This window comes from Salvelinus fontinalis, chromosome 22, assembly GCF_029448725.1.
Source record: "Salvelinus fontinalis isolate EN_2023a chromosome 22, ASM2944872v1, whole genome shotgun sequence".
In the NCBI taxonomy this organism is placed as follows: Eukaryota; Metazoa; Chordata; class Actinopteri; order Salmoniformes; family Salmonidae; genus Salvelinus; species Salvelinus fontinalis.
Window position 1 is genome coordinate 8067396 of NC_074686.1, and position 13267 is coordinate 8080662.

General features: G+C 44.3%; 1 protein-coding gene across 17 annotated transcripts in view; it reads left to right on the top strand.

Annotated features, from left to right (window-relative positions):
* LOC129819666 (microtubule-actin cross-linking factor 1-like) overlaps positions 1–13260 on the top strand; it is a 264150-nt gene extending 250890 nt beyond the window's left edge. For 10 of the 17 annotated variants that reach the window (XM_055876130.1, XM_055876131.1, XM_055876132.1 and 7 more), the window contains 9 exons: positions 17–37; positions 1196–1213; positions 2034–2151; positions 4464–4526; positions 5054–5086; positions 6484–6695; positions 9158–9268; positions 10656–10767; positions 10952–13260. In XM_055876130.1, coding sequence (XP_055732105.1) covers positions 17–37; positions 1196–1213; positions 2034–2151; positions 4464–4526; positions 5054–5086; positions 6484–6695; positions 9158–9268; positions 10656–10767; positions 10952–11196 — 933 coding nt within the window. In that variant the 3' untranslated portion in view covers positions 11197–13260. The remainder of the gene's footprint in view (positions 1–16; positions 38–1195; positions 1214–2033; positions 2152–4463; positions 4527–5053; positions 5087–6483; positions 6696–9157; positions 9269–10655; positions 10768–10951) is intronic. The other 7 variants (XM_055876127.1, XM_055876121.1, XM_055876123.1 and 4 more) reach the window with 7 other exon arrangements.
* The last annotated feature ends 7 nt before the right edge of the window (positions 13261–13267 follow it).

The window sequence follows — 13267 nt, forward strand, 5'->3', positions numbered from 1 at the left end:
GTATTTTTAAATACAGATGGGCCAGAGCAATTACAAGGTGAGTTACACCTGAGTCTACAGTGCTGTGGACGTAAAAAATAATAATCTTAAAAGCTTTTTTTGCTTGGACAGCTTCTACTTAGCTAAATACAGTTATCAGATCCTACTTGACGGAGTGAGTCTTGGTAATGTTAAGAATAATGTGTCTTTTTTCAAGTTTGCAGTCATGGTGGGTCTAGGACTGAGTCTAAGATGGACCCTATTCCCTATAAAGTGCACAATTTTTGACCCTAGTGCGCTACCTTTGAACAGGGCCCTGGACAAAAGTAGAGCACTATATAGAAGAGAATAGGTTGTCATTTCGGACACACCGTAGTTTTTGTTAGCTGATGCTGGCTGTGTGTCACTACTTCTTTGAGCGCCAATAACTGCTGTTGTTGAACTAACGAATGACATCACTGCATTCCTCACGCATTTAAATGTTAGCCAATAGCAGTAGGACTCAGCTGTATCCATGGAAATGCTGGCTTTGTTAGCTAGCTTCTCTAAGCTTTGTCATAAGGTGGTCACATATTATTGATAATTACTATGAAATCCGCGGGCCAAAAAAGAGCGTCTCACGGGCCGCATCTGGCCCGCGGACTGTATGTTGTGCACCCCGAAGCGCTTCAACCTATCATATCTCTGTATACATATCTCTAATCACAGCACTATGGGATTGATATGCTGTGTGTGCTTCCCACCAACAAACTAATATAACCATAATATAACACTAAATATAACTTTTAAACCATAACATTTATCACAGCTCCAGGATTAGCAACTACTACCATCGCACTTTTTTTGTTGTGATCTACATCATCATTATCCTTGGGTTAATGACCTCCAGTGTCTGGCCAAAGACGCTGGACTATAAACTAACTGCACCGAGCTTGGGTCACGTTGTCACGTGACATCACACCTCTGTCTGTCTGACTCTCTTCTTGTGTATGTTTGTCTGTCCGGCTTCACCCTTCACTGACTGATCCATCTCGCTGTGAATTGTAAAAAGTCTTACGTAGAACTTAGTGAGCTACAGTTTAATGTCTCTTTCCAAATTTGGTCTTATCCAATGCCAGGTTTAGTCTGAAATATTTTTGTCTGTACATGTTATTTCATTCTTTCTCTTCTTCTTTCTTTGTTTATTCCTCCTCCACGTCTGCTGGATTTATTGTAGTTCTTCCTTGGAAACCAGGTAAAGTTGACTCGAGTGTTTGGTCCTTTGAAATCTGCTTCCTGGATCTCCACCAATGCAGTGGCCTCAATTCTATCGCCCCAAAAACTGTTGCCATGGTGACGATGCATTTCGAGTTTGACCGGAAATGACATAACGCCATCAAATATAGCACTACACTGTTGGTGCGAATTATGGAAGTGGGTTTCATAGGCCATTGAGGTTGATCTATTGGTGTGATTTTGCCGATTTGGGAAGACTTATTTTGAGAATGACAGCAATTTGGCAAACTGGAATGGGTTATAATGATAAGGGTTATAATGGTAACCAGGGGTTACCCTATTCGATTCGCTTTGGACTGGGGCAAATTGAAAAATCATGCTGTTCTGAGAGCGATTCAAAATGAACATTAGTCCCTTATCTGTTTGTGCTGTCTTGCCAACTCTATGGTCATTGTCACAATGATCATAAATTACCAAAGAGTTGACAAGACAGCACAAACAGACACAGGCTAATCAAAGATAGCTCTGACTTGGTATTGCTTCATAGAGTTCTGCTTACTGGGTGTAAATGTCCTTCTGCATGAAACGAAGCTGACTATAAGGTAGAATACTAATCTTTTGTTTTAGATTGTTGGGTAAGCTGGGCTTTTGACAAATAGGTGATTCAGTAGTATCATCAGTGCATGGGTGTTGTAGTATAATTTGCATGGAGTGGCGTATACTTTTGCTCAGATTGGTGTGGGCTGCTGTGTATAATGGCTTTGGATTCTTAAAATCTCATGTCAATAATCGTTGTACTCACTGAATTCCCTTGTTTCTCCTCTCCGTTGCTGTGTTAGTTTGGAGACTCGCAGCAGTTGCGGTTGGTGCGTATCCTGCGCAGTACGGTCATGGTGCGGGTCGGAGGGGGCTGGATGGCCCTGGACGAGTTCCTGGTCAAGAACGATCCCTGCAGAGGTGAGTGGGGTTTATTTATGTACAGCCACACACACGCATACATACATACAGTTGAAGTCGGAAGTTTACGTACACTTAGGTTGGAGTCATTAAAACTTTTTTCAACCACTCCACAAATTTCTAGTTAACAAACTATAGTTTTGGCAAGTCGGTTAGGACATCTACTTTGTGCATGACACAAGTCATTTTTCCAACAATTGTTTACAGACAGATTATTTCACTTATAATTCAATGTATCACAATTCCAGTGGGTCAGAAGTTTACATACACTAAGTTGACTGTTTCTTTAAACAGCTTGGAAAATTCCAGAAAATTATTTCATGGCTTTAGAAGCTTTTGATAAGCTAATTCACATCATTTGAGTCAATTGGACGTGTATCTGTGCATGTTTTTCAAGGCCTACCTTCAAACTCAGTGCCTCTTTGCTTGACATCATGGGAAAATCAAAAGAAATCAGCCGAGACCTCAGAAAAAAATTGTAGAACCCCACAAGTCTGGTTCATCCTTGGGAGCAATTTCCAAACGCCTGAAGGTACCACGTTTATCTGTACAAACAATAGTACGCAAGTATAAACACCATGGGACCACGCAGCCGTCATACCGCTCAGGAAGGAGACGCGTTCTGTCTCCTAGAAATGAACGTACTTTGATGCGAAAAGTGCAAATCAATCCCTGAACAACAGCAAAGGACCTTGTGAAGATGCTGGAGGAAACGGGTACAAAGGTATCTATATCCACAGTAAAACGAGTCCTATATCGACATAACCTGAAAGGCCGTTCAGCAAGGAAGAAGCCACTGCTCCAAAACCGCCATAAAAAGCCAGACTACGGTTTGCATCTGCACATGGGGACAAAGATTGTACTTTTTGGATAAATGTCCTCTGGTCTGATGAAACCAAAATAGAACTGTTTGGCCATAATGACCATCGTTATGTTTGGAGGAAAAAGGGGGCGGCTTGCAAGCCAAAGAACACCATTCAAACTGTGAAGCACTGGGGTGGCAGCATCATGTTCTGGGGGTGCTTTGCTGCATGAGGGACTAGTGAACTTCACAAAATAGATGGCATCATGAGGAGGAAAATGATGTGGATATTTTGAAGCAACATCTCAAGACATCAGTCAGGAAGTTAAAGCTTGGTCGTAAATGGGTCTTCCAAATGGACAATGACCCCAAGTATACTTCCAAAGTTGTGGCAAAATGGCTTAAGGAAAACAAAGTCAAGGTATTGGAGTGGCCATCACAAAGCCCTGACCTCAAGCCCATATTAAATTTGTGGGCAGAACTGAAAAGGCGAGTGTGAGCAAGGAGGCCTACAAATCTGACTCAGTTACACCAGCTCTGTCAGGAGGAATGGGCCAAAATTCACCCAACTTATTGTGGGAAGCTTGCGGAAGGCTACCAAAAACGTTTGACCCAAGTTAAACAATTTAAAGGCAATGCTACCAAATACTAATTTAGTGTATGTGAACTTCTGACCCACTGGGAATGTGATGAAAGAAATAAAAGCTGAAATAAATCATTCTCTCTACTATTATTCTGACATTTCACATTCTTAAAATAAAGTGGTGATCCTAACTGACCTAAGACAGGGAATTTTTACTTGGATTAAATGTCAGGAATTGTATTTGGCTAAGGTGTATGTAAACTTCCGACTTCAACTGTACATACATACATACAAATATTGAGTGCAAATACAGAATGCACGTACACACATACTCACATACACACACAGTTAGAGTAGAAAATGCAAGGCGCTGGTTACACTGGGGGGTCCAAGTGTAACATATGGTACTACGGTCCACTGTTTAAACTAACAACTAGTCGCACATCTACATATAACCTTTGAGGTTTTCAGTTTTCAGAGTTCTGTCTTTTCCATAGCTGTCTACGGTCTGTCTGGTGTGGTACTCAGGGCAATCTCTCTCTCTCTCTCTTCATCAGCCCTTCTTTCTCTTCATCCCTTTCTATGATAGTTCTTTGAGTCGGTGGGCTTGAATCATCTCCATCTCTCTCTTTTTCTCTTTTCCCTTTCTCTCTTTTTCTCTTTCTCTCTCTTTTATGTTTCCTCTTTCTCTGTTGGTATCCATTTTTTTCAGCTCTTCATTCATCTCTCTCCCTTTCTCATTCTTTTTTTCCAACTTTGTTTTCTGTATTTGCGTGGCCTTTCTCTCTCTCTCACTCTTTTTCTCCTGCTACACAATCATTCTTTCAAAGCAGTATTGCATGGTGCATGATCTTCAGTTCTCTCCCTCCCTTACCTTTCCCTTTGCCCTCTCCCTTCTTCCCTCTCTCCTTTTCTCTCCCCTTCCAGTTCAACATCCTGGACTTAAGATCCTTCGCTCCGACTCCAGTAGCACCATTTCATCTCGTATAGGTTGGGTTCCTCTCTCGCTCTCTTTCCCCCTTTTTCTCCCTGCACCTCCGTTTCGTACTCTCTCTCACTCCCTCTTGGTTGTTTTTTGGTTTGGGCTTTTTTGCCGTGCTTTGCTGTCTGTGACACTGAACTAACGATTCTTACCCTTTCTGGCTACATGCTAATGCTAGCCCGAGGGGATCCATATCACGGGTTATAGGTCTTTCACTGACCTGTGTCTTTGTTTTGAAGTTGTTATAGCCACTTTGGGTCCCTGATGTGTCCACCTCCTCAACCTTGGGGACTTCGCCTGTATTTTTACTCCTTTGCCACTGTCTTCTGTGTTGAAGTGAGAGAGAGAAAGTGTGTGTGTGTGTGTGTGTGTGTGTGTGTGTGTGTGTGTGTGTGTGTGTGTGTGTGTGTGTGTGTGTGTGTGTGTGTGTGTGCGAGAGAGAACGCTAAGTAGAAGGAATGTATGTGTCTTGTCAACGTATTTCCATCTCGCCGTGAGCACGCCACTATTTCACCTTGTCTCTTGTGTCTCTCAGTGACGGTCACTCCTGGCTATTTCTGCTGCAGAGGTACCTACACTCCCTCTCGCTTCTATTGCTCCCTCTCTCTCTCTCACTCTGTCCATCCACCCAGCTCTAAATCGCTCGTTCTAACCGCTCTGCCCATCTGCTTGTATCTATGTGTGGGCGTGTGTATGTTTATACATGTCTATGTCTTGTCCGTGTGCCAGTCCACGTCATGCTTCCCACTCAACAAAACAAAAAAGGATTGGCCAGCCCTGGTCTTGGTGGTGATGGTTGCCATGTGGATTCAAAATGGCTGCACGGTTTGACGGGCCAGTCCCATTAAAAAGCAGAGCCTGTCTAAGACCTGGGTGTGGCCAGCCTGGGTTTCTATTAGCACTCTTTAAATGTGATGGCGGGTGGGGACTGAATTAGAGGGTGCACCTGACTCGCTGGGGGATGTAATTGCAGGGCGCGCACCCATTTATTATTGACTGGCCTTTGCTGCTGTTGCTAGTGGATGACTCTGAGGGGGTGTGTCCTGTCCTGGGTATAGCTGCTGACCACTCTTTCTCTCTCTCTCTCTCTCTCTCTCTCTCTCTCTCTCTCTCTCTCTCTCTCTCTCTCTCTCTCTCTCTCTCTCTCTCTCTCTCTCTCTCTCTCTCTCTCTCTCTCTCTCTCTCTCTCTCTCTCTCTCTCTCTCTCTCTCTCTCTCTCTTTCTTTCTCTCTTTCTCACTGTGGCTGGCTTTTCTGGGCTTAAGTTGTTGTGTGCTGGGGCTGCTGAACTATCTTGTCTAAGAATGCTTCTATGGGTGTCTATGGGAGGGGAGTCCCCCATGGTACTGTAGTGGGGCTCCCCCAAAGCATAACCGGGCATGCCCCACATAAACGCGCCAAACACACTGTTTATGAATTAGGGAAAGAATATACGAGTCAATGGAGCGACTCCCTCGCAGTGAGAGAAGAGAGGCTGTGGTTTGGTTTACAGACAGACCTCTGTGTTCTAGCTATATAACCAGACATAGAACAGCTGTTCTATTAGTGTGGCTATAACAAATCAAAATGTACTATTTAGGTCCATACTTCCATACTTGGAAACATTTTTCTCTCTAGTAGTTTGGATACACTGACCTCTAACCTCTGTGTGAGGATGCCTTGCAGCCTTCCTCTATTCTCTACACCGTCACAAACACACCCACTCCCACTTCCCCTTAAAAAGTAGCCCAGCCAGAAGTGCACTTCACTGACTCTGATTCCCTCCCCTCCCCCTACCCTACTCAGCACTGACTCGACCACACAGTGCACTGACTCTGAGAGCAGTGACTCGTCGGGGAAGCACTGACTCGCTGCCTCTATGCACTGCGTCCGTAGTTGACTGAACGTGACTCTTGTTTTGTCTCCCTCTTTCTTTCACACTCTCTCTCTCTCTCGCTCTCCTTCTTCCCGTCCTCCCTCACTCCAGCCCGAGGCCGTACCAACCTGGAGCTGCGTGAGAAGTTCATCCTACCGGAGGGAGCTTCCCAGGGCCTGGCAGCGTTTCGTTCCCGGGGCCGGCGCTCCAAACCCGGCTCCCGCACGGCCTCGCCCACCCGCTCTTCCTCCTCAGCCTCGCACAGCGCACATAGCTGCGCCTCCCTGCCCTCCACTCCCGCCACCCCTACTGCCTCCTCCAGAGTAAGTGCCCCCAAACCCCTTCTTCCCCGTAGAAATACAATTACTAGAATGGGAAAAGCTCCCCAGACCATGACAACTTGACCGAACCGGTGTACTCATTGTTGACTCAATGTGGTATTATGTTCTATGGGAGCGAGGTGATAGAACTATATCGCCCTTAAAGAGAGATCTGCCTGCTTCTCTTCACGTCATATGTTGGTTACCATGTTAGTTACAGTAGAAGTCTGTCACAAAGATCGGTAGTGTCTTTTAATATAGGCCTGAGCAATTACACAAGCTACTTTAATCGCTGTGGAAAAGGAAAGTGGACATGGTTTCTCTGGAAGTGTTCCTAATGCAAACAGACTAAAATGTAAACTGCAAGAGTACACGACACATATGCATAACAATACTACAATACATGTTCACAAACTGCAGTCAATCAATGTGTTTTGTAAAAAATGTTCTCCCCAATTTCGTGATATCCAATTGCGATCCAATTACGATCTTGTCTCATCACTGCAACTCCCCAACGCGCTCGGGTGAGAAGAAGGTCGAGTCATGACTCCTCCGAAACATGACCCGCCAAACCACGCCACATGCCCGCTTAACCCGGAAGCCAGCCGCACCAATGTGTCGAAGGAAACACTGTTGAACTGACGACCAGTCAGCCTGCAGGCGCCCGGCCCACCACAAGGAGTCGCTTGAGCACGATGACCCAAGTAAAGATGCCTCAAGCTCTGCGATGCGGTGGCTAAGACCGCTGCACCACTCGGGAGGCCCCATGTCAGAGTTTTTGTTCTCACCATGTCTTGTTTGTCTCGGTGGCCCATCTTCTCACCCACTTTCTAACAATGGTTGTTGTCACACTGGTTCTTCATTGCACTAATTGTGTGTCGATTACACTTGAAGGTCGAGTATTGATGATCTCAGTTCCAGTGGCAGTCAGTGCCATTTAAGATGAGGGAAGCTGATTTTTTTTAAATATTTTTTATATTTTTTCATGAGTATGGCCTTACTTCTATTACAGCGTATTGGATGACTGTCATTCATATTCCATTCATCCAGTTCAGTGTAACAACGATAGGTTTAAGCTACTACTATGAATGAAAGTTTACAACGTAGGTGCACACAGTTCGAGAGAAATTTGTGTGACAGATAGTGACACATGGCCTGCATCTAGCTGATCTAGGGTGTAATCATTAGTCCAGCAGTTGCAAACGAGAGTTTCTTGCCTCTGCTTCATTTTGGAAGAAATGTATTTGTTCAAATCTCTTCAACTATTGTCTTTCTCTCTCTTTGAGTCAACTACTCACCACATTTTATGCACTGCAGTGCTAGCTAGCTGTCTTATGTTTTCAGTTCTAGATTAATTCTCTGATCCTTTGATTGGGTGGACAACATGTCAGTTCATGCTGCAAGAGCTCTGATAGGTTGGAGGACATCCTCCTGAAGTTGTCATAATTACTGTGTAATTCTATTGAAGGAGGTGTGACCCAAGAGCCTCCTAGGTTTTGTATTGAAGTCAATGTACCCAGAGGAGGACAGAAGCTAGCTGTCCTCCGGCTACACCATGGTGCTACCCAACAGAGTGCTGCTGATGCTACTGTAGACATTCATTGCAAAACCGTGTATTTTAATCAATTGTTTTGTGACATAAAACTATACAAAATATATTAATCTAAAAAGGACAACTTTTTTAAATGGTACATTTTTTGAATATTTTTAGGAAATTCACTGAGGAGGATGGTCCTCCTCTGAGAAACCTCCACTGCTCAGTTCAATGAAACACCTCTGGCCTTTCTCACGTATACCACTGAATCCTAAACCCTAGACAATTATGCTTTGAATTACTTAGTGTAGCACCACTGGTCATATATTCAATCAGTCAGGTCACTGTAGCCTCAGTCAAAATGGAAAAGTACACGTTACCTAGTGTAGCAGTTCAACCAAGGTGCAAGAAATGAGGAATGAACAGAGTCTAAAGAAGAGATGCAGCCAGTCTTGGAGGAGAAAGCATGAAACCGTATTACTCAGAATACCCATAATTATCTGTGTTGTTGTCACTGATCGTTAGTTGTGTAGTCTGTGTGATTTTTGTATCGTCTGTGTCTTTTGTCTGTCTGTGTTGAAATGGTCTTGTTTCTACATGTCCAACAGCAATCACCACGTCCTTAACTGTGACATTTTTATTTCTGGTTCTGCTTTGTTTTTGTCTTTCTTTTGTCTCCTAAATCCCTCCAATCCACCCCCTGCTAACCTCGCTTGGAAAATGTACTGTTTTTCGTTCTGTGTTTTTAAATCCTTCCACTGTCGCACCAAAAACACGCTGCGCTACACTACCTGCCTCTCCTCCTACCCCTTCCTCCCTTCCCTATTTTCCTTTCCTCTACTTTCCTGCTCCTCTCCTTGCTTCTCCTCCTCCTCTTATTCTCCTTGGCTGCCTCCCTCATTCCCTCCCTCCTTCCCTTTGGTTATCCCAGTCCTCAAACTCGCGTGGCTATGCCAAGCCCTGGCTGGCACACAGTAAAACGCCAACGCCAACCAAGTGCCAGTCCTGCCCAGACCACGACCACACCACCCCTGGGCACGAGGTAACACACTGACCCCTCCCGCCACCCGTCCCAAGCCCCAGCGAACTAATAATGCACTAACTCACACACACTGTCACTCACTTACGGGGTGGCCATACACGCAGCATAGTGCACACTGTGCAACGGGACCATGAAGACATAAAAGACGTGACATTAAAATTCAGCTTTAAGACTGAATATATTTGCGTCATATCTTGTTTCGACGTTTTTTTTGCTCAATATCCAGTTAAACGTATTAATACGTGAATTGTCACAATATTTTAGGCCCCCGGCAAGAAGCGACTGGCGGTAGGTCAATAGAAAGAGATTCAAAGTGACATCCTCTTAAAGAGCAAGTAGTGAGAAGTTGTATAATAATTAGCGAACTCCATCTGGTAGTGTCTAGGGATTTAGTTTGGTAGTCTGTTGGCCATTTTTCAAATGGCGTGTTCCTGCTGTATTATGCTAGTATGGGGATGATGCTTAAAAGTAGTACCTTTCTCCTTTAGTTAAAGGTAGATGCAACAATATGACATCATCATGCACAACATGACAACATCCTGGCTACAAGCAGCATCAACAACAACCAAATTCAAATCCACTATTGACTTCCCAATGTCGGCATGCCTCAAGACTCAAATTGGGAAGAGCCAAAGGGTGTGACAGCCTTTGCAGACTTGTCGTCTGTTTGGTTGATGTCGTCCCGCCGTGTATGATGATGTCATATTGTGGAGTCTACCTTTTAAAGGGCAAATGCAGTCAAACATTTTATTTTATATATATATATTTATATATATATATTTATATATATATATATATATATATATATATATATATATATAATTGTTTTCACACTGAGTTGGAAAACGTTTAAATTGTGAAAATGATGATAATGCCCTTTTAGTGTAAGAGCTGTTTGAAAAGACTGCCTGAAATGTCAACCTGTTTTGATGAGAGTTTTGGCCTTCCATGCGGCAAATGAGTTAATAGACCAATGAGAAAGAATTCCAAACCTCTGCCAATAGCAGCCAATTTTCAGTTTTCCCTCCCCACTCAAACCACTCCTAGCAAAATTCTTGCTTAAGAAATTGCTCTTTGCTAAGAAGCTATTTTTGTTTTCAATTAATATGGTTAAAAGTAATCACAGTACGGTATTTAATTGTTATCCAGAAATGATTTGATATTGATGAAAACAGCTGCATTGAACTTTTAAACAAATGTTTCTTAATCCTGGTCCCGGGCACCCGAAGTGTCAGTTTGGTTTTTGCCCGAGCAGGTGTGTAGTGCTGAGGCAAAACCAAAAATGTGCAACCCTTTGTGTCTTCAGGACCAGGATTAAGAAACACTTCTTTAATGTATTCAGAAGCACAGTTTGCCACTGTCTGACATTCCCGGTGTCTGTCTATAGGGGGCAGTTTCAGGGTCCAAGCTGAAGAGGCCCACCTTCCACTCCAGCCGAGGGTCTCTGACTGGAGAGAATGGAGGAGCTACACCCACTTCTACTAAATCTGGACGCACCGGTAAGAACAAAGTCCTAATTTTTCATAGCAGTTTTGATTCCTATTTTCAGTTCTCTATTTGTGTTATCTTGGAACATGTGATTCCCGTAATGAAAATGAGACTAAACATCTTTCTTTTTTTTTCTCTATTCACTTTCTATCTCATTACCTACCCTCCTCCTTTCTCCCTCTCTCCTCCTCTCAGACCCCAGACGTACCCCATCGGGAGCCAGTGGCGCTGCCAGCCGGGCGGGCAGCAGAGCAGGCAGCAGGGCCAGCAGCCGGCGGGGCAGCGACGCTTCGGATGCCTCAGAGCTCCTGGAGACGCGCTCGGCCTGCTCGGACACCTCGGACACCCCACGGCGCCCAGGAGCGGCCAAGCCCTCCAAGATTCCTACCATCTCCAAGAAGACCCCAAGCCCCAAGACACCCGCTTCTGGGAAGAAATAATGAAGGAGACGTCAAAAAGACGTCATACATCTAACTATAGAGCTGGTTTGACTCCACAGGCTACCCCAGCCCCTCAAACACCAGCCAGGATGAAATGGAGAGGAAGATGTCCAGACTATAGAATTAGATCAAGTAGAACGGACCGTCTCCCATTCAAAGAGATGCTCTATAGTGGACAGACTACTGGCGGCCATATTGGGTGTCACATTTGATCCAAACATCCATCCATAGGGCTTGCATGGGATTCATGCACCAAGACTACTGTATGGAGGGCAGGTAGAGAGGGGGAGAAATATCTTTCTATTTTTTCCCGCTCTCGTACACACACTCAAATACACTCACTGGGGGCATCGAGGCCCGGGTTCGTGCACTTAGACTGGGGTGAAACGGGACAGAACTTCCCCCTTTAGAACCCAGATCCCAGTTTGCCTTCCAGTCTCCTGTGCGCTCTCTCTCGTAACGGGATTGTGCTAGACTGTTTCAGAGAAAGCCACAGCAGTTTGAACCGACAACCAACCAACATGATGCTGCCTTATTTGTGTTGCACATTTCTGTCCTTACTTTTACCTAATCTGAGTTCCACAGAGCGTTAGGTAGAGCCTTGTAACTAACTACTTTGTGTATGTACACACTGACACACACACAACTGAAATACACACACACACATTGAGGGTAGTGACGAAAGGACTCAGAACTTGCTGGAGAATGGCATTCCGAAGAACTGGATTGTGGGTATTGTGGAAATTGTTTCTCACCAGGAGTTAAACAGAAAATATCCAATGACTGCCATCTTGTTTTTTTACTCTCCTGGACTGGGAAGTGAAGAGGAATGACACTTCAGCATGTCTGTGGGTCGGGAACAACCGGACTAGCGTGGATTTATGTTCAGTGTGTGGGCTGCCCCACTGACAACTTCCTGAACTGCGCTAACTGCCTAAACCTCAAGCCTAGGAGACTGTGGAAGTGGTGGGAAACACATACACACGGCAATGTCCTCACAAACCACTGCAACAATCAGTGTGTTGGTAGGTGGGAGTGTGTGTTTGATGGAAGGGAGGGGTTGTGATATGGCCCCATTAGTCTGAAGCTTACACTCAAATTTTAAAATTACTTCTTGGTGGGACCCCACTAACGGCAAAAATGTGACAAAATGTGTAACAATGAAGTGGCTTGTAAGGACATGCACAATTTAACACAATTTAAGCTACGCTTATTCCAGATTAGAGATTGAAAACCGGCGCACACTGACAGTCTGTATCGCTGTAATTCCACTTCGCCCCTCTCCCCTCCGTTGCCACTGGAAACCCCCAGAGCAGCAAACATAAATGTTTGCGTAAACGCGTGTCGTCGTTACACGTTACAGAAATCAGAGGTCATCCGCGTGCAAAGATTTGATTTGTGAATGTCTTTCTTTCATTCTGGTTAATTTATAATCCTGTTCAATTTTTTTGTTTGTTGCTTTTCTAGCTTAAGAAAACATTTTTATTTATTTTTCAGTTCTGTATCATATCACCTTGGAGAATGATTAGTATTAAGATGAATGAAGTCATGATATTTTGTACCAAGGGAAATGCCCTCTCCTCTCTTCAACGTTGTATGTTTCTACTTCTTCATAACATTACTCAACCAGGAAGCTGACTGATTCCCATGGCAGCCTTTTTTTTTTTTTTGCTAATGACTACAACTCCCAGAACACGACCAAAGGGGGTTGCCCTCATTGACTTGGCAAAAAACTACGAATATGAATGAAAGGGAGCTGAAGGGGCCAATGAGTGAACCCCTAGTGTCCCGCCTTATAGGCGTTTGAATGGTCGTGTCTTTGATGGCTGCAAATGTGCTTCCCTGTTTGTTGATGTGAGAGCTGAAGTATCTGAAAACCTAATGAACGCAAGTGACATCTTAAGGTGATTTTTATGTATTTATTGTCTCTTTGGGGGTGGGGATCCGGGCGCAGGAGAGGAAGTCACCTTTTGGTGTTATTCACAGTGTGATGAAGAGAAAATATGGAGGGTGGGGGAGGCGGTTAGAAGTCAATTGTGTAAAATAAAAATATAAGATTATAAACCTTTTT